Source organism: Lytechinus pictus, chromosome 4, assembly GCF_037042905.1.
Source record: "Lytechinus pictus isolate F3 Inbred chromosome 4, Lp3.0, whole genome shotgun sequence".
Classification (NCBI taxonomy): domain Eukaryota; kingdom Metazoa; phylum Echinodermata; class Echinoidea; order Temnopleuroida; family Toxopneustidae; genus Lytechinus; species Lytechinus pictus.
In genome coordinates, this window is record NC_087248.1 from 11,464,530 (window position 1) to 11,490,589 (window position 26,060).

Below are 26,060 nucleotides of genomic sequence, written 5' to 3' on the forward strand. Positions count from 1 at the left end.
ACACCTATCTGGTGTTAGCCCAAAACGAAACTGGTGTTGATTATCACTTCTCTGGTGTGGACATATAAAGATTCCGGGCTGGTGTTAAATCAACACCAGAGTTTTTGCAGTGTATCAGTGGTATTTTAAATATAAGAGAGTAAAAGGTCAAACTTACTGTGAAATAACCTCTCAGGAATGTGGTATTGGTTCAATATGTTGGAGACTTGAGTTGGCCTAAATGAAGACAAAGACAAATGAACACCTGCTTTCACTCAGGGAGGGGGGGGGGGGGACACTCATCTAGATGTATATTGCTGTACCCACGTAAGACCACAGGTTTTACAACCCAATCCTAATCAAGGTTTATCCATTGGACAAATCCATACCCAATTCAAGTATTTTTGCATGATTTTTAGTCAAATTTACCCATAAACAAGTATAACTCTAAAACATACATGTATGTTTTAATCCACAAATATACCCTTTTTTCAGACTATTGCCTGTATGACCCCCTACACATCCATCCTATGAAACACCATGATCGGCCTTTTCCTTTTGTGTTCTTGTTATTGCATGTTGTGTAAAGCAATATAGTCGAATGCTCCAAATATTCAATTTAATGCAATTCAATTTATTTCAATACAGCAGATCGGAAATATAGTTGAATGAATAAATAGTTTTTTTTAACCATTTACAGCTCACAGTACTATTCCCGGCTTGAGACCTTAGATGTCAAGATTGGCCTTTTCCCCAAATTTTTTGACGTTAGTTGGAACCATCTATGGTCACATGATGGGGTTTAGACCAATCACCTGTTCAGAATATTATTACGAGGGATATAATTTGAAATAGTTGCACTTTGTATCCTCTGGTAAATAATGCTATACAAATCCAGCTATCTTTTTATCATCATTTGTAAACCCATAGCTTACTTGGTGATTGCGCTGAAGATTCCTCGTATCCTAGCCCTGTGCCTGTCAACGAAGGCTTGGGTGAAGATCACACCCCTATCATAGGCATCCATCTGACCCTCAATGATCCGCCCCATCCTCTGCTCAATAGCCTACAAAGATGAAGATATTAATAATAATATTACACTGACATATAGCACATCAATACAAATTATTCTCTACAATACTACATCCCAGTGACTGACCTTGCGGCCTCATCGGAGTCTCATCCATGAGCCCCCTTTAAATTCAAGGTCTTTACACCTCCATGGCTCCCTTCAAGTTCAAGGTCTTTACACCTCCATGGCTCACGGACTAGACATCTAAGGCCAAGGCCACATAATTGTCCTTGTGGCCGGCCTTAGCACTGTAGTATTAACACTATAGTATACACTAACTTGGGGAGGAGGGGCTCCAACGTTTTTATTTAACTTTGCACAGCTCAGAATGTTGTATGTTATGAAATGCGATTAGGATTAAGTTGTAGTAGCATCACAATCAGAAGGAACCGATGTGTTTGAACTTTTATCAAGCTAATCAGAATGAAATGTGCAACAATGGCTATCTAAGAAAGCTGAAAACACAAGCTTCAAAGAAAACTTTTCATGTGGGAAAGTTAACTAACCTCCGTCAAGAAATCAGCAGGGACATCATTGGCCTTGGTGAGTTCTGCAATGGACACCTGGCCGGCATCTTGGAGTTGGTCATTGATTTCTTCTGCTAGATGATCAAGGTAGTCACTGCATAGACAAGGGATAAAGTGATAAGAGTAGTTAGTGCTGGTAGTTCATGGTGAGTTCTGCAATGGACACCTGGCCGGCATCTTGGAGTTGGTCATTGATTTCTTCTGCTAGATGATCAAGGTAGTCACTGCATAGACAAGGGATAAAGTGATAAGAGTAGTTAGTGCTGGTAGTTCATGGTGAGTTCTGCAATGGACACCTGGCCGGCATCTTGGAGTTGGTCATTGATTTCTTCTGCTAGATGATCAAGGTAGTCACTGCATGGACAATGGACAAGGGATAAAATGGTAAAGAGTAGTTAGTGCTGGTGCTTCATGGTGAGTTCTGCAATGGACACCTGGCCGGCATCTTGGAGTTGGTCATTGATTTCTTCTGCTAGATGATCAAGGTAGTCACTGCATAGACAAGGGATAAAGTGATAAGAGTAGTTAGTGCTGGTAGTTCATGGTGAGTTCTGCAATGGACACCTGCCCGGCATCTTGGAGTTGGTCATTGATTTCTTCTGCTAGATGATCAAGGTAGTCACTGCATGGACAAGGGATAAAATGGTAAAGAGTAGTTAGTGCTGGTGCTTCATGGTGAGTTCTGCAATGAACACCTGGCCGGCATCTTGGAGTTGGTCATTGATTCTTCTACAAGATGATCAAGGTAGTCACTGCATGGACAAGGGATAAAGTGATAAGAGTAGTTAGTGCTGGTAGTTCATGGTGAGTTCTGCAATGGACACCTGCCCGGCATCTTGGAGTTGGTCATTGATTCTTCTACAAGATGATCAAGGTAGTCACTGCATGGACAAGGGATAAAATGGTAAAGAGTAGTTAGTGCTGGTGCTTCATGGTGAGTTCTGCAATGAACACCTGGCCGGCATCTTGGAGTTGGTCATTGATTCTTCTACAAGATGATCAAGGTAGTCACAGTGTGGACAATGAATAAAATGATAGGCAGCATAACCAAACCATTTACCTTCATACCTTTACATGTACAGGAAAGAGGCACAAGTAGCACTTTGTTTTCTGTCTTACAGTATGTCCTTTCATTTTATCATATCTTACAAACAAAAGATAATTTGGAATAATACTCAGCCCACAGAAATTCAACAATATATTCACTTCACCTCATTAATTCCAATCTCCATGTAAGTAGAGTATGACTACTTTACATTTATACTGGGCCATCTTGCCAAAAGTCAGAACGTCTTTCTTACAGGAATCCCACAAGTTGCTTTTCATTACAAATTATCATAGTCACCATAGACAAAACAATGGGGACTACAGGAAAACTGCCATGAAAAAACGCAAAGCTAGCCCGTTTAAAAAAAATATTGTTCATTTTACTGTGTGAAATTTGTGCAGTGTCCGTGTAATGTTTGATCACTTTCTTTTGGAACCAGTTAATATTGTATTGTTTTACTTTTCTTTCCTGCAGGAATCCCAAAAGCAGCTTTTCATTAAAAAGTCATCAAAGTCACCGTATACAGAACAATGGGGGCTGCAGGAAAGCTGCAATGAAAAGATGCATAGCATCCCAATAGCTGGATTCCTGCATAAAGACAAGGGACAGACCTTTGACAAGTAGCCTGAATGGATAGGCACTTGTCCCTAGGCTCCAGGATAAACATGGGACTATACATACCTTTCAAATTTTACTGTCTGATTGAGAAAATAATAAATAATAGAAATGAATATCAGTGTTCTTACTTGTCTATGAGTTGTCCAAGCACCAAGAACACATTTCTGTCATTCTTGACTACTTCATTAGCTTTGGCCTCAATGTAGCTAAAATCAATGTTCAGTATCTGCAAAAAAAATATCGAAAATTTTTCATCAACCCATGTATACATACATTACTTAGAAATTAGAATGGTTCCAAAATTAGATTTTCCTACTTAAACACACATCTTATACTATTTTCATATCAATAACTTTGGCAAAAGGGTTATTTGATAGAAAGACAACTGAACGATTCAATAAATATTCTCCTCTTCTTCCTCTTTATTTTCTCACTACTTAAAAAATCACAAAAGGAAGGGAATGGCCACTAATGTACCCAACATCAGGCAGTGCATCCTCTCCTCTCCTCGGTGGAATCGACCCTGACACTGCGTGGAGCATTTCAACAGATGGTCAAATGGGTGATTTTTCATCGACAGTTTTGCTCTGAGTCAACCAGATGCAAGGATTTGTTTCAGGAAATGTTCCCTTGTGGTGCAAAAAGAAAAAAATAAATAAACACACAAAAATTGCATATTAATAGAAAAAAGATCCTCACCTGTTGGAGTTCTACTAGGTTTATTCTACCTGAAATGATAAGAAAAAAAAGGGAATTCAGAAACTGATGAGGCAAATTCACCAAGAGCCAATTGGCCCTTTGCCAAAGACTCCTAGGATCAATGGAAAATATTGGTTATACTGAAATCATATACTCTTCAACAGGTTAAAATTTAATAAGTTGAATTATTGAGGGTAGTGAATAGTTACCATATACGGCTTATTAAGATTTTTAAAAAATATCCAACACTTATCCTCTGAGAAATAATACAGGGGCAGCTGTCACGGAACCAAATCTATATACATGTACATGCACATTATCCGTACCATATTTCCCACAATAAAGCAGCTTGATCTGACTTCTTCACTGCCTGGTATTCAGCTAAAAATGTTGTGAACCAGCTGCAACAAAGATTCTACTCAAATTCAATCCCTCGTCCTCCTGTCCCAATTTCCCACAATGGTTCTGGACCAATTAACCAGCTGCTTGAAGGTCAAGTCCACCAAAAAACATTGATTTGAATTAAAAAGAGAAACATCTAACAAGCGTAACACTGAAAATTTCATGCAACTGTTGCTGATTTGCATTTATTTTCACTTGAATCAGCTATTTGAATAAAACTGTTGGGGTGGACTTGCCATTGAAGTAGCAGTATCTCAGTGCTTGCTATCCTTCAATCTCCCCTTTGTCCAATCACATATGTTTGCTCTCTAGTCTTTGTCCATTATGTTGTTAGGGGTGGAGCATTTGGGAGAGGGGAGGGGGTGGGACTCAGGGGAGACTGCTCTAAATACCCCCTGGCAATTTGTCAAGTTTGGACCTTTGTGAGAGGGAACTTTCCTCAGAGTACACAGACCCCCCCTCCCCCCCCCCCACCCACCACATCCACTTCAGTAGTAGCCTTGTGTTGGCAGATACTGATATGGGCGGGGGGAGGGGGGTGGATAATGTGACTTTTGTAAGACTCCCTCTATGTTGCCTTTGGGGAAAGAACCTGCAGCTTCCCTCTCAAAGGTCTAATCTGAACTGGTGCCTGGTAGTGAAACTTACCTCCATGAATGATGAGTTCATCTCGAATCTCTTTCACTACCTGGGATGGTGTCAGATACTCCTTGCCATCCAGAGTATAGATTACCTCTATATTCTTGTCCTCTATCAGTTTGTTCACAATCTCAATGCAGTTCCTCTCCGACAACCTAAAATTATGACACAAGAAGAACATTCCTCTATATAAAAACTGGTGTAACTTTGAACAATAGTGTTTTTGAGCAAAATAACTTGGGAAGAAGTATGTTTACTTGTTGATTCTGTCGATGCCTACAATACAAATAAGATCAATTTGTTTGATATTCACACTTCAGATTTTTCTATCTTTTTTTTTACTGTTTCTTACCTTAGTTGGACCTTTACCTTAGTTTGTGACCTTTCACCTTTGACCTTTTTAAGTTTTCTTCCCACTGTTCCCAGAACACATAGCTTACAATCAGTAAAAGTTTTTGCAGGCCTTTCTCACCGAGCTGTGTGAGGAAACTAAACTGGTCAGAAGCAATAACGCTAGATCCTACTCCACATTTTGGAAAAATATCTTTTGTTAACAATTCTATGATCTAACAGTGGGAAATTAGGAGAGCTCGAGAGGTTGGTAAATCAAGGCCCCTACTCTAATTTCTAAAACAAACATGAAGTTGAACCCCTATATTTTGGTCATATCTTTCTGATACAGTCTTTACAGACTCTGGGTTGTGGCTTAACTGTTAGGCTGTACTTAGACCAAAAGCTTCGGTCTCTGTTATGTTGGTTGTTCAGCTGAACTCCGTTGGATTCACTCACCAAATACAGAGACCGAAGTTCTAGCGCGATTTTTCAGGGGACTCAATGGCCATATGTTTATGCATTAAGTTTGGATAAAACAGGGAATTTAAGTTGCGCGACAGTCGAGGTAAGTTACTATTCTTGTTCCTTTTAACTTTATTTTTCCCCGTTTTTGGCAATTAATGCCAAGAGGGAATAACTTGCATTTCGGTCACGTTAATTTTCAAAAGTTTGATTCATTAAAGACAAAAATTGAAGAGCCCCGACGGGGGGATTTTGCCTTGTAAGTCCCCTATTGGTGGCTGCACGATAGCGAGCCGTCTGTGTACGAGGAGAAATTAAAAAATAAAAAATGTTTAAAAACTCCTCGAAACAGACGGCTGCCAGCTGTCTAGGCTGTACTTTACTTAACCTGTAACTGTTAACGACGTTAACATTATGGGTACAATTTGACATTTCAATTTTCATTCTCAGTCTCACTCACAAAAGTCACATCATTCATTGACAGCATAATTAATATTAATAACAAATTAACATCGCTAGTGTCTAGGCTAGTCTAGTCAAATGGTCTAATTCTTTGACTTTGTTTGTAAACACAAAAACATATGGCAGTGTGTCCAAACTTCGCGCGTGTCCATACTTCGCGGACGGTCCTTATCTCAAAAACTAGCCAATATCCTTAAAATCTGACATCATCAACGTGAAAAGCGACCTAAAATTACCGTATAATGAAAATTTCTTTAGGATGAGTTCAGTATTCATGAAATTATTGGCAAAAGATCGGCAAATTTGTCACCGCTAGCGCCCGTTTTGAAGAAATCACAAGCATCACGATATCACCATTTTGCAAGCAGAAATCATCAAAAATGTGAGTTAAATGTGGTACTAACCGATTCCATAGCATTTTGCCATCAATCTGATTTAATTTTTCACTTTTTGAACTTGAGTTTTTGTTTAAATCTCCACAAAAGCTTTGGTGCGCGAAGTTAGGTCACACTTTTCTGAACGGTTTTCCAGCACAGCCCGCATTCGCCGATCGGAATAGAATTTTGAGATCGCGATACCGGCGAAACCCCTTGACCTACTTTACATTTTCGTCCATGATTTTATAGTTCACGATCTTGCCGTCAATGTGGTAACTATTTCTTGAATTGGTTTTGTATAAATTATGAATATTTTGTGAACAAAATTAAGCCTGATGAATATTTTTGAAAAGTGCGCGAAGTTTGGACACCCCATCATACTATAACTGAGTGCTAAACTTTATAAGTAAATAACCTCGATCATAGTACATGTAACGTTAGATATAAAGTTTAATTCAGTGATTCAGCCGGATTTTTTTACGTGAATGACTGGCTGGATTTTTAGAAGACACAAAAGTATTCACATGGGACCAAGATAAATAAACTGTTACACAGCATATGGTGCGATACAGTCCAGATTTTTCCGATAAATGTAGTTGAATGAAAAACAATTCATATTTCCCATCCTCTATTTACTGAACGTCTATCATACTCACTTCTGAGTAGCAGTTGTCAACTGAGCTCGCTGAAAGTCTTTAGCGAGTCGCTTTACTTCTTCCCATTCTGAGCTGGCCATTTTACCGGAACGTCAGACAGACTGACAGAGTCAAAGCTAAGGTGAATAAAGTGTGGCGAAAAAATGGCTCAGAAAACGGAAGATGTGGCTTGTAAAAGTGGAAAGAAAACCGAAACATTCAGCTTTGGTCCATGGACAATAACAAGTGTGAAAGCACATATATCAAAGACAGATGTAGTAACCAAGTGAGTAGCATAAAACTTTGTTTGGAGACTTTTTGAATAATGTAATCGGAACTTCGGAATGTCATTCGTTATTGATAATTAAATGTTGGACATTTCCATTACCGGTGTGTGCGATTTTTAAGCATGCATGCCGTATTGCTTAATCACGTTTCTGTGTTTCCTCCGCCTCCGGATACCGCGGATGATTTTGTCATACCTTTATACCTTTATACCTTTATACCTTTATACCGCATCTACTGGAAAAATACAGTTGTTCCTGCAGTCAAGTTTCCAGGTCTATCTTGTTGTCTTCCTATCTTGTTGTCTTCCTAGCTTGTTGTCTTCCTAGCTTGGATAAGTTCGAAAACTGAGTCTGTGCTATTTGTGCAATGTGCTGTGCCAATTAATGTATTGGAATGAAATAGGCACTATAACTACATGTAGGTCCGATCTTATTGCGTTTATAATTTTGAATAGTATTATGTTGATTCCTTTTCCCCTCAAAGGAGGGAGGGAAGGGGCAAAGAGAAGGATAGGAAGAAGAAGGGTGAGGAGGAAGAGAGACAGACAAAACTAAATCACTGTAGCGGTCGCGCCCCTAGCTTGACCACTAGGTTGATACCTGAAGCTAGAATATAAGGAATAAGTCACTAACCAGTATTTTCCTGGAGTGATGTCCTAGTTCCTGTCTATTCCGTGTGAGTTCAGCTTCAAATACGATGATCCAAGGGATCCAACGTCCTCCAGCGTCTAAAAGGGGTCCAGCGCCATCTCCCGGTGGAAGACCTATATGGGGGGTGGGGTGACTTACTACAACAGTCCCCCCCGTTCTATAAAACTCGGTCCCTCGAGTTTCCAACCCAAATGGACACTATCCAAACCAGACAAAGGGAGGAAAAAATTTTCCACTCCCTAGGCACCCCAACCAGGAGACCTTATCTCCCGGCTGGGCATGAGTAAATACAAGCCCATTTCAAAATTCCCTTTGGTCTTTTATGTACACAATGCTCCTTAAAATTTGGCAAAAAGTACTTATGCAGCATTGTGCTGTCCCAAGTCTGCATTCCCAAAAATTAATTATAATTTAATACCCGTAATCAGCCATAAACAAATCCTGTGTCTTATATAAATAAAAACTCCAAAACTATCCAAAACACTTGGCACAACTGTGCTAAAACTTGTTCAACACTTTAAACTTCAAAAAACCTGTAACATGAAAAACGTTTAAACCCGTAATAACTCTTATCAACCTATTTATTTACACTGGAGGTAGAATTTTTGGGTCCATACCTCCCTGAGGTTCTTTAAAAAACCCATACAAAACATATAGAACAATGGTATATATATATAAAAATATAAAACCCATACAAAAACCCATATCCCAGGAGGGTCCCCCCTTCCCAGAAAGCTCCACTTTCCCATAGCAGTGGGCTGCCGCTGGCCCTCCCCTGTCGAGGCACCATCTTACCCGGGCTGTGCAACACATAGCATTCCCGTTCGGTTGAGAGACTGGAGCACCAGTACCCAACCTAGGTCCCCCAGGTGCAGGAAGGGGGCGTCAGCGCTGCCATTATGCAAAAAGGGCCATTTAAAACACTCCCCTCCAAAGCGGACCATGAAGCATTTCCTACATGGCCTAAATATACAAAAAGATAGACGAAAACATAGACAACGAACACAAAAGACACCAAGAGGAGGCGACCCAGCTGGTCTCCTCCTGTACAGAAAACATGTAGGGTCCTAAACGCGCTAACCTAACCCCAAAAAATGCAAAGGGAATCAGAATCCCTTCGTAAAAAATGGAGGACAAAGTTCCTCCATTCCCCTTTCCTACCCTCACTACACCCCATAGAGCGCCAGATGATTAATCCGAGCACGCTCCATGAGGGTGAGGAAACCTATGCGCCTAGCTGAGGCGACAAGTTCTCCCACCTCCCCGATGTATGCAGGGGTCAAACATCTGACCCCCCTACGGGAAGATATGGAGAATCAGTCTCCAGCAATAACTTGGAGAGAGGAACCTTCCTCAATGCGTCCAGCTGCTCCCCGGTGAAATGTTTCACCTTGCAGCCGAAGCTGAAGTAGGTATTGGGGAAAGTTTTTCCCCAAGCCTCGACCTCTAGAGGCCCAAGAGTACAACAGTGGATATGAACCCGCTGATGTCTGTTGGCCCTCGTCCTGGTCGCTTCTCTTACAATCCTAGAGGGGACATCGGAAGTTTTTCCGTCTTCTCCCCGCAGATGCAGTATCAGGACTTTGCCAGTAGCCCCGATAGTACGGCTGCTTGCCTGTAATCTGGTAGAGGAAACACGATCCAGGTGAACCCATTTTTCAACAGGGAGCGATCCCGTCTCCCTTCCCTTCAATTTTTTCAGTTTCCCCCAGCACCTCAGAGCAGGTTACCTTAAGGTGCCTATCAGATGGGTTTACAACATAGAGCTCTGTCTTCCCAGCCCTGTAAACCGAACTGGGAACTAGGAGCAGTAAGCCATCCTAAGGGTTAAACATGAAATCCCCTAAACGTTGGTCTAAAATGCCGGTGATTCGCTTGAGTGCATTCGGGGGAACAATTACTCGCTTGTGCAAATGAACCCGGGCAATCTGCCGCCCAGGGTCATCACTATACCAAAGTGGAATCCTCTGACCTCCCAACTGCATATGCGGATCTTGGAGGTGAATCGCAGCCTTGCGCTTGCTGAGGAAATCTAACCCCAGGAGCATATGATCAGCTATAGGGGCTACATATACTTCCTCCGAGAACGTCTGGTTCCCAAGCTCTATGGAAAGGGGACCGACAATTGTCCCTCTCATCTTCATATCCCGTCCCGCTGCATGTAGGATCACTTCTCTCAGTTTAGGGGGCTGGGGGTCTAGTGACTGCAGGAGCCTATCCGAGATGATGGACACCTCGGCTGCGGTATCTACAACTGCGCTTACTGGCTGCCCCCCTATAACAACTGAGACCTTGAGAGTAGAGCGCGACTCCAACCTACACACCACTACCTCTTCAATCTCGCTTGCACACCCAAGCCCAGGGAGAGCATCTGGAACTGATTCCAGAATGGCTTCACCCAGGTCTGATATTCGGGTGTTCGAGGGAACTGGATCCCTCGCCGCAGCCTCTACATAAGTAGCTATTCCGGTTACATTATTCCCTGGGACTATCAGGCGCTCTGACACGCCCTCTGTTATTCCTTCAGATGAGCCTACAGATGGCCCCTCTGGGCTGCTTGCTAGCTTGGAACCCTCTATTTGGCCTCTGGCGGTGGGGGCCGGGGGCTGGCCAGCTCCTCCGACCCGCTGGAGTTTTCCTCCTCCTGGTCCCCTACAAAGGAAACTTGTACCTTGGCCCTGTTTTCCTGGACCAAAGGACAATTGTTCCTGTAGTGGCCAATCCCGCCGCACTCATAGCACCGGTCCCGACCGGGTGACCTCCCGCGTTCACGCGCTGGTTGGGGCCTAGTCTGGATAGCCTCCAGGACCTTCTTGAGGTCCCGTTCCAAACCACCCAGACGCTGCAGATCCCGCTCGATGTGGCCCAAGCGTTCATCGGTCTTGCGTTCGAGGTTCACCAACCTTTGCTCAAGTGCTGCATTGTTCCCTTGGGGTAGTTCCACCTTACGGACCTCCCCTTCATTAGCCTTAGACACTGCCTTGGGACGCCCGTACATTGCGCGGTGCACGTGTTGGTGCCACTCAATATACTTAAGCGCCTCATTAACAGTAGATGGATTACGCGTAAGCGCATGGCACCCCGCCTCTCGGTTGAGGGCGCCCTGGCACAAGCGAAGGACCGCCTGTCTATTCGGGTAAGGGCCATCGACCCCTGGAAATGCACGCGCCGCTAGTTGGAGTACCCGGTCGGCCCATTCCGGCAGGGACTCGGTGGGTCCCTGCTTGGCCGCCACAAACTCCAGCTGAGCAGATTCGGAAAGACCTTCCTCCCCGAACCTGTGCTGCAGCCTGGCTATCACGTCTGCATAAAGCAGATTGGGCTCTTGATCTAGGACCATTAACAGATAATCTTCTGCCTTCCCTTTCAGGCCCCAGTATAGCTGGCTTACGCGCTCCGCGGCATTCCAATTGTGGTGATCAGCAAAGGCTGAGAACTTCCTAAAGAAAGCCCTCCAGTTACCCTTGCCGTCGAAAGTGAGGGACTTTGGCAGCGTGCAATAAGGTAACCCACCGCCAGTCCCCCTTCCCGAGGAAGCACTAGAGTTCGCCGGTGACGCCGCCGGGCTACTTGGCGGTGAAGATGAACTGTGCTGGGCTGGGCGTGTCATACCCGCCCGCACATTTCTTGCGCTGTAGTCTGGGGTAGGGGGTGGGGCTGAGGACCCCCTCCCATCTCCTACCCTGGTCCTTATCCCCTGCCTCCCCCCCAGGGAGGGATGCCTAGCGGGGAAGTCATCACCCCCGGACCACTCGCTGGAATCACCACTTACCTGCCCGCATCTATTCGCATGGGCCTCATTAGCCTCTTCACCTATTAGATGCCTGGGTCTGACCCTCGGCTCTACACCACCCCCCATGCCTGCCCCTCGGGTGCTTGGGGGCTGGTGCCCCCTCTCTCCCCGGAGGTGCGAAGGGCTGGCGCCCCAGGACCCACTAGACTGGCTTGCCGCAGGAGGTGGGTAATGATCATATGGGTAAGCACCCCCTGGCCCCGCCCCATTCTGGTCGGGTTCCCTGAGAGGGGTGCTCATGGTGGGGCGCCCCCTGGGAGTAATGAAAATACTAGACTCTCCCCCCTGGGTGCCCCCCGAAAAGTCCACTCGTGCGGCTAGTTCTCGATTGTTACACAGCACTGGACTGCTCTCAAAAAGCTCAGGGGTTATCTCCCCATGGTCCAGTCTGACCCCCTGAATTATCCCGGCTAGGGCTGAGCTTAGCCCTAGCGACCTAAACTCCTCAAAGGAGCACACATTAATGGGGATTTTCTCTTCCCCGTCCATGTTGGGTTTACCCTAATTGGTGTTATCCTAGCAAGGTTAAGTTAGGCCCAATACTGAGCCCAACCAAACCCCTGTTGAAATTATCCAAAAGCTATTCTAAAACTAGGTCTCAATCTAACCCAATCTAGCTTATTAAATTCTTTCTTTTATTTTCTTTTGGCAACTAAATTACAAAAAAGGTCCAAAAGTATACCCCAATCAGTTTATGGTTAGGCACAATAATAAGCCCGACCAAAAACCTACTTAAATTTATCCCAGAGAAGCTATCCCAAAAAATTAGGTCCAAATGCAGACCCAATTTATTTTATAACAATTCTTTTAATTTTAGCAACTAAAATTATAAACCCGGTACAAGTCCAAAAATATACCTTTAACAGTTAATGGTTAGGCACAGTAATTAGCCCGACCAAAACCTGCTAAAGTTATCCAAAAAAGCTATCCCAAAAAATTAGGTCCAAATGCAGACCCAATTTATTTTATAACAATTCTTTTATTTTTTAGCAACTAAAATTATAAACCCTGTATAAGTCCAAAAATATACCTTTAACAGTTAATGGTTAGGCACAGTAATTAGCCCGACCAAAAAACCTGCTAAAGTTATCCAAAAAGCTATCCCAAAAAATTAGGTCCAAAAGCGAACCCAATTTATGGTATAAAAGTCTAGCTTTTATTATTAATTAGATTAGTTTAGTCCGGCTGTTGTTAATAGTTTGCGCTAGCACTGCCAAAAAGAATGATTTTAGTTCTAAAAATATTTATATTAACCTCTAAGCCTAACTTGTCTTTTATTAATTTACCTATTTATTTTATTAATCCTCGAAGCTGGTTCTATCACACTGGAGTCCAAGTTCAGCACACACAATATTTCATGCACACCGAGTCACCCCACACTCTCTCTCAAATAATCTTTCTTTTTCTTTCTTTGATTTTTTTTTTTTTTTCTTTCTCTGAACTCCCCACTACAGTGAGTGGGTGGGTTCACACACTACGCCACCTACGTCGCAAACACCCAACACTGTATATCCACACACACACTTCCTACCCCACTCGAAAGTGAACGAGTGGGGCTGCCCGTGTTCTAGATCTAATCTAGATATGCCTAACAATAAACCCAACTTCGAGGAGCAAAACAACACGCTAAAACAACCACTACACCACAAATATACTAATCGGAAAATAGTATGATTAAAATCCTACCTATTTCTGTACTTTCCACACCTTCCTCTGCTCAAATTGGTTCTCAAATCAATTTTTTCGTCCGTAAAAATGAATTGGTCGACGATTGCTCAACGATGGAGGACAAGATGGCGTCTGTGCCAGCAGTGAGGTCGGAACGTATCCCTCCGCGGCAGCCCCGCTACGTGGATCCCGCTCCGTGCCGTCTTCCGGCCCAGCCGTACCACCCTTACCCTTCCGCACCCTGCACCCTAACACAAATAGTGCAATCACAAATCACTCACAAAACGACACCAAAATCACCAAAACAACCAAAAACACACGTAAAAAATACAATCACACTAACTTGAAACACACAGCCACAACAAGAAACAGAAATAAATAGCAAACAACGACAACAAACACACAACTCCACGACATGTGTTCTCCTTCTCCTTTGTGGAAATTTCCGTCACGGTACCGGAACTACCATCAGTCCCCGCGACGGAAACCTCCAAAAAAGAGAGGCGACGACTATCGAAAAAATGTCCCAAGTCAAACTTACCTAGTCTAACTCGGGACACACATACACACCACCTTCCCCGATATTCACAGAATATATATATAAATCGACAGGACCCTAATAACTGGACCCTATCTACCAAAATCACCCCAATTTCCTCCCTGATTTTACCCTCTCCAGCGGCGACCGTTTCCCCCCACGCAGCGGGGCATAGGGAATTACACGTCCGATGCGAATACGGGGGGCCTTGCTCACCGCGAGACAATCAATCAATATCCCAATTTTAATTTTCAGAAATTGGCCTAAAATGCCCACAAAAGCAGGCACAGTCAGGCTCGCAGCGCCACTGTAGCGGTCGCGCCCCTAGCTTGACCACTAGGTTGATACCTGAAGCTAGAATATAAGGAATAAGTCACTAACCAGTATTTTCCTGGAGTGATGTCCTAGTTCCTGTCTATTCCGTGTGAGTTCAGCTTCAAATACGATGATCCAAGGGATCCAACGTCCTCCAGCGTCTAAAAGGGGTCCAGCGCCATCTCCCGGTGGAAGACCTATATGGGGGGTGGGGTGACTTACTACAACATCACTCACTGTAGTTTTACTAATACTACTAGTAGTAGTACTAGGCCCTACTGAAAAACTAGAAGTCTAACGTTAGATTGGATTATCATTTGGATGAGGAGGAAGTAGGAAACTCTGTCTGAGGAGGAGGGAGACTTTACATAGACTGCCAGGAGGAGCATAGTCATGGCCGATAAATCGGTCTATTTCGGTTAGGGATATGACTAGACAGCTGGCAGCCGTCTGTTTCGAGGAGTTTTTTAACTTTTTTTTTTTTTAAATTTCTCCTCGTACACAGACGGCTCGCTAGCGTGCAGCCACCATTAGGGGACTTGCAATGCAAAATCCCCCCGTCGGGGCTCTTCAATTTTTGTCTTTAATGAATAAAAATTTTGAAAATTAACGCGACCAAAATGCAAATTAATATTCCCTCTTGGCATTAATTGCCAAAAAACAGAGAAAAATCAAGTTAAAAGGAACAAAAACAGTGACTTACCTCGGCTGTCGCGCAAATTCACTTCCCCGTTTTATCTGATCTTAAGTACATAAACATATTGCCATTGAGTCCCCTGTACAGATCGCGCTAGAACTTCGGTCTCTGTATTTGGTGAGTGAAGCCAACGGAGTTCAGCTGAACAACCAACATAACAGAGACCGAAGCTTTTGGTCTAGGATATGACTAGCCAGGCGGCTTCTAGACGACTAGAGAGTGAAACTCATTTACTAACGTAAGGTCACTCTCATACGAAGCCAGGGCTTCCGTCATATACTTGTGCGTGTACCACCAAAAAACCTGAAACTTTCGCCCCCGAGATTTCTACTTTCTTTCTAAAAGATCTAGCCCTAAATCATGTACATGAGATAAAACTTCATTTCCGACATTTCTACGCTCTCGTTGTTATTTTTGAACAAGAATTCATCAAAAAAATGAGAGAAATATTGTGTAAAGACGGAAGAGACTTGCCCGATGTTTACGCCGCCATCTTGTTTCCTATTGTTCTTCGCCAACGTTACAGACGCGTGCGTCGGGTAACGTTGGCGAAGAACAATAGAAAACAAGATGGCGGCGTAAACATCGGGCAAGTCTCTTCCGTCTTTACACAATATTTCTCTCATTTTTTTGATGAATTCTTGTTCAAAAATAACAACGAGAGCGTAGAAATGTCGGAAATGAAGTTTTATCCCATGTACATGATTTAGGGCTAGATCTTTTAGAAAGAAAGTAGAAATCTCGGGGGCGAAAGTTTCAGGTTTTTTGGTGGTACACGCAAAAGTATATGACGGAAGCCCTGGCTTCGTATGAGAGTGACCTTACGTTAGTAAATGATTTTCACTCTCTAGAAGCCGCCTGGCTAGATATGACTAGGCTGAGAACTCTGGCCCGGCTCTATCCCTCCTTGTCAACAGATCGATGTCTCGTAATGCCAATGGTGGAGGTTTGTCAAAAGCTAGTTAAGACTCACCCACGGGTACATTACCGCCGCCGTGCACAGGATAACCACTGGTAGGAATTTGCAATAAGTTTATTCCTCTATTGTAAAAATTAGAAATAGGTACCTATTTAAACAAAAAATCGCATTTTGATTGTTGTTTGCGTAATTTCCACCGCAGTATTAAGGATCGGACGGAGTGTCTTGGCTGAGATTTGGGTTAAGCGTTTAAAATCCCTTTTTATAAATACGTTCGAGCACATTTTTAAAATTAAATTAAATGATAAGATGTAGATGCATAAATTTAGTATATTGTGAAGATTTTGGCGTGTTTCATTCTCTCACATTCGTGTGATGAATGAAAACTTTAAAATTCATTATGAAATGACATGCATTGTGCGAGGTTAGTACAAGTACAACTAACCTCGCATGCTTGTGTGAGTGGTTAAGACTAGTTACTAGGTCTACAGCTAACCTTATCTACAGCGTCTATGGCCCTATGGCATAGCCTATGGCCTGGGGAAAAGGGTGAGCTACCCCACCCTCTTCGATTTCATGCAACTTAGTTCTTCTACAGTGTAATGGGCAAAAAAGACACAAGAACTTTAATTAATTAGATCTTACTTAATCAAAATTTTGTATTTTCCAGCAAATATGTCGCAAAGATGGTAAGCCGATTATATTAGTAATAATTGGCTTACCATCTTTGCGAAATATTTGCTGGAAAATACTTAATTTGATGATAAACACAAAGGGTCAGGTTCTTTGATCATTTCTAATACAGCTTTAGCATACAATTGTGCCAGCCAAGCACGTTCGTGTTCCCATTTTCAGTGCATGAATATTCATTTGCAATTTGCAATGCAGCTCTTTGTAAGTTACATGTAGGCCCTACTGCTAAAATAATGCCTTGCTTTGTGTTATCCCATAGAAATCAATCTTTCAGTGTTATTGTTTTTCATAGTGCCCTAGAATCTAATGGTGTATTTGTTATTGTTTTTGTTTTTTACAATGTATAGGCATGAAGAGGAATTAGAGCTCCCTCAGCTACCAGAGATGACGTTTGGAGATAATGTCCTTCGCATCCATCATTCCGGCGGGTTTGGGATAGAGTTCAACACGATAGATGCTCTCAGACTGGTAGATAACAAGCATGATACAATGAAAGTAGCGGCCGCTGATACATGGCAGGAAGCAAGGTAGAAAATTTATTTGAACATTAATGGGAAATCTGACCATGTTATAGTGATCCGAGGAGAGAAATGTGGAAAAACAAATTGAGAAAATTGAATGCAATTGGACAAAAAATTAGAAAGTTACAGCGTAATTGGAAAACCTTTTGAAAATTAAATCTATTTTTACTGAGGCCGTAAAGGTGAATAGAGACTTGCTTTTCTATAAATGAAATAAAAGAAATTTAAATATAGATAAAGGTACAGGTGTATAAATTTAAGAAATTAAGAAAATAAAGAATTAGAAATTGGTACCATGAAATCCATCTTTTAATTAACTCTCAGCTGTTTCTCACTCTTTGTCTTTAATGGGTAAATTATTTGACATCTCCCTTCTATTTTGTATTGCAATACAGTGCGTCCCAGAAAAAACGAAACCGAGATTTAGCGATGATTTATCATAACTTAATCATAAATAAAATAGACAAATGACCTACCAATGTAAAGCTTAGAATCTCCTCTTTCATCTGGTATTACTTAGATTATTCCTCATTCACGCATGATTGAGCAAAAACAATTCGAAGAAAGGATGCCAAAAAGAAAATCACATGACTAAAAAGTTCAATATCTTCTCTTTTCTTTGATACCTAAATCACAGAAAATGGTCAAGTAGTAAAAAAGTTACGATCCCTCGAAACAATGCTTGTATTTCCATAATTTCATTGAATAAACGTGTTGTCACCGGTTTCCCACTGAAGCTATCGCACGGTAACAAAAGACTTAATGCATGGCTGAGCGTCAATAAAACGGAGTGTCGAGTGAGTTTGAACGCTAGCCTGTAAAACCTCTTCATTTTATGAAATTATTGAAATTCAAGCCTTATTTCAAATAACCAGAACTTTGTTATTTCTTGACCATTTTCTGTAATTGAGGTATCAAATTAAAGAGCAGATATTGAACTTTTTAAAAATGTGGTTTTCTTTTTAAAACCCAGATACGGCCCGCCAAGTGACTTTTTGGTATCCCCTTTTCAAATTGTTTTTGCTCACTCATGCGTGAATGAGAAATAATCTAAGTAATTTCAGATGAAAGAGGAGATTCTAAGCTTTAAAATGGTAGGTCATCTGTCTATTGTATTTGCGATTAAGTTATGATAAATCATCGATAAATCTCGGTTTCGTTTTTTGTGTGACGCACTGTATATGTATTTTCTTTCAATATATTCGCCCAATGTATATGTCGTTTGTGTTTGTATATATACTTTATATCATTCATATGTACAGCCAGTGGAGGCCAAATTTCTATGTATTTTATCATGGATCAATAATAAATGAATCTGAATCTGATGCAAAGTGCAAACTGCAATTTTGAAGTAGATTTGGTCACATGATCACAGGGACAACTCTTTTGGTCTGTCTGATGTACAGTAGCTGGGATGAGGATGCCAAGGCTAAAACAGCCAAGTCCCCTTTTCCCTAGCATTGTCCTCAAAATGAAAAATAACTCAGAGTAATGATTTTTTGTTTGTTTGTTTAAGTTTTACAAATCAAACATGGAGAGAGAGGTAAAATGTTTAATATAAGGGGGGGGGGGAGGAGCAGCTGGCATCAAACAGGTGGCGGGTGCAATTCAGTTCTTGCCCCCCCCCCTCCCCCTCACATAAAAATGTATTGGACTGTGAAAAGAGTTGGTTGATTTTTGCTTTCAATAATCTGACCATGTGATGATGTGTCTACATAACAATTATTACATTCAAAGTTTTGGTTATAAATTTTTTTCAAATATAATTTTTGGGGGTTGATGAATTTTAATTGCAACTTCATCATCATTTGTGTTTTAAGGAGTGATTGTGAGTTTATCTCAAAGGTGATAAAGCCATTTGATTGGACATACACAACAGACTACAAGGGTTCCATCGTGAATTCAAACGGAAACCATTGTAAGGTAAGTTGCAACAAGAAGGGCCTGCTCATGGGGGAGGGGGGGGGGGGCTTTTTCATAAAACTGTGTGTTACCTGTACCTGAGAAATTTCCAATCTATTAGAAATATGTTGTTCTTCATCATCATCATCATGTGTACGGGAGGGTATATGTAGTCCTGTAGATCTCCCGGTCGTAAACACTTGATGCATAATTAAAAGTCTAACAAGTACAGTGCGGGCATGGATGTCAGACAATTTCAAAAATGTTCTTGGGCTAATGAGGTACCTCAAATTATCTGCAATGTAGAACTGAAATTTCAAACCATGATCAAAGTGACAATTATCAAAATTTTGCATTCAAATGCTTGAATACTTTTGCAACAAAAATTATACAGGTATGTATTCATCACCGTTACATAATAAGAATTAGAATCTTATTTACCATTGAAAAATATGTTCAAGTATATTTTTATGTTCTGGGAGTAGTTTTAGTGCATTTCTTAACATTGCTGTCATTATCATTTGATTATCATTCACACTTGTATTGTTGTTTCTAATTGTTGCTGTTGTTTTTATTCTTTGCTCATATTTCATAATTTCTGACCCTTCGCAGGTCAGTGAAACGGATGAAAGAATAGACATTGAGAAGCTGAAAGTGAGAGAAAAGATCTTCTTCTTTGAGGACATGCCACTCTTTGAAGATGAACTAGCAGATAACGGCTGTGCCATCCTTACTGTGAAAATGGTGAGTAGTCTGCTAGCTCAGACCCTGTTTTGCACTGTCATTATCAAGTGGGTCTTGGGAGAAGTCTAGCAATATCCTCAAGTTGCTGTGAGAAGCTACACATGTGCAGAGTACACAATTCTCTTTCACCTTCAACTTGTTTGTCCATATAGCAAGAAGCCATAATAAACATATCTGAAATTGAAGGGAGGGCTGCTCTATGTTCGGAAAATATTTAAATGTGCATTGAAATTTAAAAATTAATTCATTAAAATTCTAGAAATCTTGAAAATAATTTACTAAGTAAATTTGTGTTGAAATACACACTCACAAATGATGTTCAATTTCAATGATTATTGTGCAGTAGCACCCACTCTTCGAGTATAATCTGACCAAAGCGGTGATGAAATATAATCCGCATGCAGCTGGGGAGTTCAAGTGTGCCTTCAAGTCACATAGATGAATATTTGTGATACACCCCTGAGGTCTTGTTTTTCAAAAAGAAATAAATATCAGTCCATCATTCCCAGACGTTTCTTTTTGCTCTGAGTACCAAAACTGATGGTAGATTAAAAATATTCTGTGAGACATATGTGTCACTTTTTTCATGTAGCTGAATACTAGTTAAAACTATGCATGGTTTAATGCGGTGCATCTTTGTAACTACGTGTATTACAAGATTGGTCATGAGCAGGACTCGCACATGGCAGACTGCAAACAAGCTATAATGGTCGTGTTAGTTGAAAAAACCCAAATAGTTTGCAGTGTTTAATTAGGTCCAATTCCCTTTTAATAACTGTAGAGGAAAAGGAGAAAGATAGAATAAAGAAGAAAGCATGTGAGAGAGAGAGACAGAGGCCAGGGCTGGGGGGAGACTTGGCAAAGTTTTTATCAATGAACTAATTGATTTTTTTTCTTTGTTTCAGAGAGTGATGCAATCCAGTTTCTTCCTACTGATGAGATTCTTTTTAAGAGTAGATGGAGTTCTAGTCCGCATCAATGATACAAGATGCTATCATGAGGTATGTACCTCGACTACAAGCAGGAATGTTACGCATAACGACCTTCATGAATAATGACCTGGGTCCCGTAACACAAAGCTTAGCGATGAATAGCAAATGTGAAAGAACGCTTCTGATTGGTTCTTGGTCAGTATTTTGAACTAAAATGCGCGCATAACATTGATCTTGATTGGTCAGTCCATTTAGCGATTGATTGTTAATGTTTGTGTTACTGAGCCCAGGGGCCCGTGACACAAAGGTAAGCGATTAATCGCTAACTGAAATGGCCTATCAAGATCATAGTTGCATGTGCATTTTGCTCAGTAGACTGACTAGGAACCAATCAGAATTGTTCTTTCAAATTAGCGATTGATCGAATGATCTTTGTGTTATGGAGCCCTGGACCCAGTAACACAAAGATTAGCAAGTAATCCCTAATTGATATTGGCCTATCAAGATCATCGTTGCCTGGGTATTTTTCCTCTGTAGACTAGGAACCAATCAGAATTGTTCTTTCAAATTAACGATTTATCTGTAATCTTTGTATTACAGAGCCCTGGACCCAGTAACACAAAGGTTAGCGATTAATCGCTTTAATGAAATGGCCTATCAAGATCATCCTTGCATGTGCATTTTGCTCTGTAGACTGACTAGGAACCAATCAGAATTGTTCTTTAAAATTGGCGATTAATCGCTAATCTTTGTGTTATGGAGCCCTGGACCCAGTAACAAAGGTTAGCGATTACTCGCTAATTGAAATTGGCCTATCAAGATCATCGTTGCCTGGGTATTTTGCTCGGGAAAGACTGACTAGGAATCAATCAGAACTGTTCTTTCAAATAAGCCATGGATCGCTAACCTTTGTGTTACGGTGCCGTATGTTATGAGTAGTGAACTTTCAAATATGTCCTGAATAGAATTAATCCAGTGTGAACAGGGTGATCATATATCATAAGATCACAAAGATGATGTTAATAATGATAATGATAGTAAGGAGCCAAATCCCATTTTATGAAAGAAATAATACATATCATTTTGTTGTCATTAGTTTATTTCCCGATAATCTGTTCCTTTGAAAATTTGGGAGTCTCTTGGCTGCCATTCGTCTCCAATGTAATGTTCCGGATAGATGTAATCACCAGGCATTTCAACAAGTCAATTCATGAGAACACTTCTCCTTTTATCCATTTGTATTAACCCCTTCCTTTTTCTCTTCATACATAGGCTGGCACGAAGTACATCCTGCGCGAGTATAGCAGTAAGGAGAAGTCCATCCAGGCTCTGGGTCTCGAACCGCATGAACTGCAGGATCCAATCAAACTTAACGAAATGTTGGACACGGTCTCACAGACTTTTGAAAAACTGGAGTTTCAGACAGACTCGGAACAAGCGATGTCATGATAGGACCTTCTGTATGTTTACTTTCACAATGAAGCTGTCCTACTTGTGGACACTTGTTGGGACAAGTTCAGTCATTCTTGTACATCAGTGAGTGATTAGTGACAAAGGCCAGGGAGAGAAATTTCGGATTTAAAACTCAGAAGATCGACTTCAGTGTAAAGTTTGCTTAATTTCAGAACAGTATGTCCGTCGATTCTGAAGCCCCTTGTCTTCATTTCTTTGGAGAAGTGGAACACCAATTCAAATTTAGAAGGACCTTTGGAATCACACGATTAAGTGTAAGAAGAATGAATTCAGACTTCTTACAGGGCCATTAGGAAACTTGTCGGAAGTCTGTGCTGTGTCTCGTAGCAAGGATCCCGTTACAAAGGAGCCATGCATTTTTTCAGAGCGGCTTTCCTGCACTCCCCATTTTCTTGTCTATGATGAAATATGAAGATTGGCTGAGGGAAGGATGTGTCTCTTACTTTTGACAAGGTACCTTACCCATTATGTTACTTGTTGCCTTCATACATGTAGAAACACGGTGTGCAACAAAGTTCAATTCAAAACCATGGTTGCATTATTGTACCCAGCAATGAATATTTTTCAGAATGCACACTCAACACACACAAGGTGCATTTCGAAAGGCCAATTGGCAGAATCACAGCCGTTGAAAAATCACTTGAGCACATTGGAGTTCATAATCATGATTGTATGGCGATGAACCTGCATTGCTGTGCACACCAAGTTGACCTCTACTTCCTGGGTCAAGTGGCTTGGATTGTATGAGGAAGAATCCGTGTTGATTGAAAATTGCTTGAATGCTATCTAGCCCACAGCAACGATGTTTTATGTTTACAATTTGATTCTTTCAATCATGGTTGTGATCCCAGCATTACAAACTTAGTTGAATACTCCAGGCCAAAAAATTGTTATTTTGTATTCTGGGGAGCTACTTTCCACAACTTGCTGCCTAAGCCTGCAATATTGGATAATCTAAACTGACCGGGGGGGGTTGAATCAACCCCCCCCCCTCAACATTTTCTGTGATCATTTCGCCGTGCGAAATTTTTTTACCGCGCCACTCACAGAGTTTATACTTTCAAGTCTCGTGCATCTTTTGAGACCAAATTTGCGACGCCCAGGTACGCGGTTCCGAAATTACGCAACATTTCGTAAGTGCATGTCAGACCAAAAATTGTTCCAAAACGTGATTTTGTGTACAAAGTCAATGCAAATTGAGTTTTCTCATCTTATTCATAAAGATATGTTTATTTTTGCTTTAAACAGCTGAAATCAATTGATTTTAGCATAATTATGCTTCAAAAAGGTTGTGCAATAAATCTGGTGAAAAAAACAAAGAAAAACAAAAGGTTGAAAAACAAAGAAATACATAAGAAATTCATAAAACAATAAAATACATAATAAATTGATTTTCAAACCGAAGTTTTTTTCTATTGTGATTGTTAAGAATGCTACAAAGAATGTTTTTACCAAAAATTAGCATTCTAGGAGCTTTATTTAGTGAATTAGAGCAAAAAGTATGATTTATGCATAAATTAGCATAATTAATTCATATAAAATAAAATCTCATTATTTTGGAAAATTTTACCATACAGCCTTGTAGATTACATCGCACTCTACCAGCGTGCAAATTTTTGCGGCGCTCGCGCGATCGGCGGCCGAGATCTCAGGGGGGGGTTGAATCAACCCCCCCCCCCCGGCCACAGAACAGCCAAAAAAGCCCGGTCTAGTTAGGATTAACACTGCACTGAATGGAGAATCCAAATATGTTTTGTAGATTTTTAAACAATTTTCAAGAGGATATTTTCAAAATTTTTAAGCTCCACCCCATTCCCTCTATGACACCATCTGTCCATCTTAATCAGCATCACTAACATTTTTCATTAGACAATGTTATGTAGCTTCCCACAGCTCAGCACATACTCATATCACATGCTTTCATACAATACATTTACATTGTCTTTCATTTGCTGTTGATGCTGCAGTATGTCTCACAATGCATCTTATATGTTGAGACTGCTAACAGGCGGTTACAAAATAAATGAGATCCGAACTCTCTGTAGGGGTGGAGCTTAGCAAGTTCGACAAAATTCTTCTTTGAAAATTGTTTAAAAATCAATGAAATATATTTGGGTTCTTAACCCTAATAAGAGGGGGGTGGCGCGATAAATCCTGCGCACAAATTTTTTTTTACTGCCTTGCTCGCGGACTTTTTACTTTCAAGTCTCACACAACTTCTGAGACCAAAATTGCGACCCCCAGGTATGCGGTTTAAAAATTACGCAAAATTTTGTAAGTGTATGCAGACCCAAAATAGTTCAAAAACGTGAATTCATGTACAAATCCAATGCAAATAGTGTTTTTAGCCAAAATTCATAATGTATCATTAATTTTCCTTTTTCTGATTAAAATCAATTAAATTCATCATGTTTACGGTCAAAATAAAGTCCTAATTTCCATTGAAAAAAAAAAAACTAAAAGTTGAAAAATATGTATAAGAAATTAAGAAAACATAAAATCAAATGTGATGTTGACATTTTTTAAAAGTACATTTGATCAGATTCCTATAAAGAGTCTTCGAACCCAAAATTAGCATTTTAGGGGCATTATTTAGTAAATTAGAGCAAACTTTTGATTTTACACATAAATTAGCATAATCAATTAGCAATGAGATTTTTTGCAGGATTTGATCTTGTAGTTTTGAAGATTATGCCATGGTAACACGTGGCAAATTTTTGTCGCGATGGACGGCCAAGATCATGGGGGGGGGGCTTAATCAGCCCCCCCCAGTCTTCTTAGGCATAGAAATAGCCCAGTCTAAAATAGGGTTAAAATGTAACATATCAGTTTTTAGTACCACTATGCATCAATAGGAGTCAACTTGGATTTCGATGGCACAGAACCTTCAAAGAATTCAAACTGTTGGTAATGACATCAATGTGCCCATCTCAAGAGTATAAAACTCCAATGTACATTAGTAATTTTGTTTGCAGAAGTGTGGCTTATTGGTTAAGTCCCTAGACTGTACCACAAGGTCCGAGGTTCAAATCCCACTGCAACACTTGTTTCCCTTTGTCAAGGTGTTTATATTTGCCACTCTCCGCACAGGTGTAGTGAATGGGAACTTGGTAGGAAGAATTTCCTTGAATGCGCCTGATCAGGGTAGCTGTGCCAATAGTATGCAGTGCTTGCATTAAGCGTTATAAAGGTCCCATATCAGAATAAAAAAGTGGAAAGGGCAACATTCATCCAATTCTGTGATGATTTAGTTCATCACTTTGTTGAATCAAATCATGAGAAAAAAATTGTGATGTAAAAGCATTAAAAGGGCTTGTAATTCCAGAAATTAAGACTCAATGGCATTCAAGAAATGATTCTTTTCTATCATTTGTGACATTTCTGTGATACTGGAGAAATTAAGTAAAGTTGTGAATGGAATAAAATTCAATGAAAATAACAGAGAATCAAAGTTGACATTGTTATCTGTGAATACTGGCATTTGTACTATTGCTATCTTTTAATCTACATGTATACCGCATGGTGTGATCAAAATCAATTTTGTAGTAAGTAGTAATGTACTAGGATTTTACTATAGAATTAATCCTCACATAAAAAGTATGCAATTTATCATTTTCCAACATTCTCACTTAAAAAATTGTTCATTCTCAGGGGGAAATAAGTATTTGGAAAGT

General features: G+C 40.8%; 2 protein-coding genes across 3 annotated transcripts in view; one reads left to right on the top strand and one right to left on the bottom strand.

The window, feature by feature from the left end:
* The window catches only part of LOC129259019 (E3 UFM1-protein ligase 1-like), a 30,712-nt gene extending 23,061 nt beyond the window's left edge, over positions 1 to 7,651 (bottom strand). Inside the window, exons 1-7 of the mRNA XM_054897286.2 lie at positions 7,275 to 7,651; positions 4,994 to 5,139; positions 3,944 to 3,972; positions 3,373 to 3,470; positions 1,558 to 1,672; positions 915 to 1,045; positions 158 to 216 (exon numbers count right to left, since the gene is read on the bottom strand). Coding sequence (XP_054753261.2) covers positions 158 to 216; positions 915 to 1,045; positions 1,558 to 1,672; positions 3,373 to 3,470; positions 3,944 to 3,972; positions 4,994 to 5,139; positions 7,275 to 7,354 — 658 coding nt within the window. The 5' untranslated portion in view covers positions 7,355 to 7,651. The remainder of the gene's footprint in view (positions 1 to 157; positions 217 to 914; positions 1,046 to 1,557; positions 1,673 to 3,372; positions 3,471 to 3,943; positions 3,973 to 4,993; positions 5,140 to 7,274) is intronic.
* On the top strand, positions 6,996 to 25,832 carry LOC129258442 (TIP41-like protein). Of its 2 annotated transcripts, none has more exons than XM_054896715.2 (6): positions 6,996 to 7,539; positions 17,162 to 17,341; positions 19,156 to 19,258; positions 19,850 to 19,981; positions 20,887 to 20,982; positions 22,186 to 25,832. In XM_054896715.2, exons 1-6 carry the CDS (start codon positions 7,418 to 7,420, stop codon positions 22,360 to 22,362), a joined length of 810 nt encoding a protein of 269 aa, XP_054752690.2. In that variant the 5' UTR covers positions 6,996 to 7,417; the 3' UTR covers positions 22,363 to 25,832. The 2 variants fall into 2 exon arrangements, with proteins under 2 accessions (XP_054752690.2, XP_063954454.1); XM_064098384.1 differs by lacking the exon at positions 6,996 to 7,539 and adding an exon at positions 16,127 to 16,216.
* The last annotated feature ends 228 nt before the right edge of the window (positions 25,833 to 26,060 follow it).

Bases quoted from the DNA above. Each gene is read 5' to 3' on its own strand.
- LOC129258442 (XM_054896715.2), top strand. From the start codon at position 7,418: ATGGCTCAGAAAACGGAAGATGTGGCTTGTAAAAGTGGAAAGAAAACC. The intron at 19,982-20,886 runs GTGAGTAGTCTG...TCTTTGTTTCAG, and splicing joins CCATCCTTACTGTGAAAATG to AGAGTGATGCAATCCAGTTT. The intron at 20,983-22,185 runs GTATGTACCTCG...CTTCATACATAG, and splicing joins ATACAAGATGCTATCATGAG to GCTGGCACGAAGTACATCCT.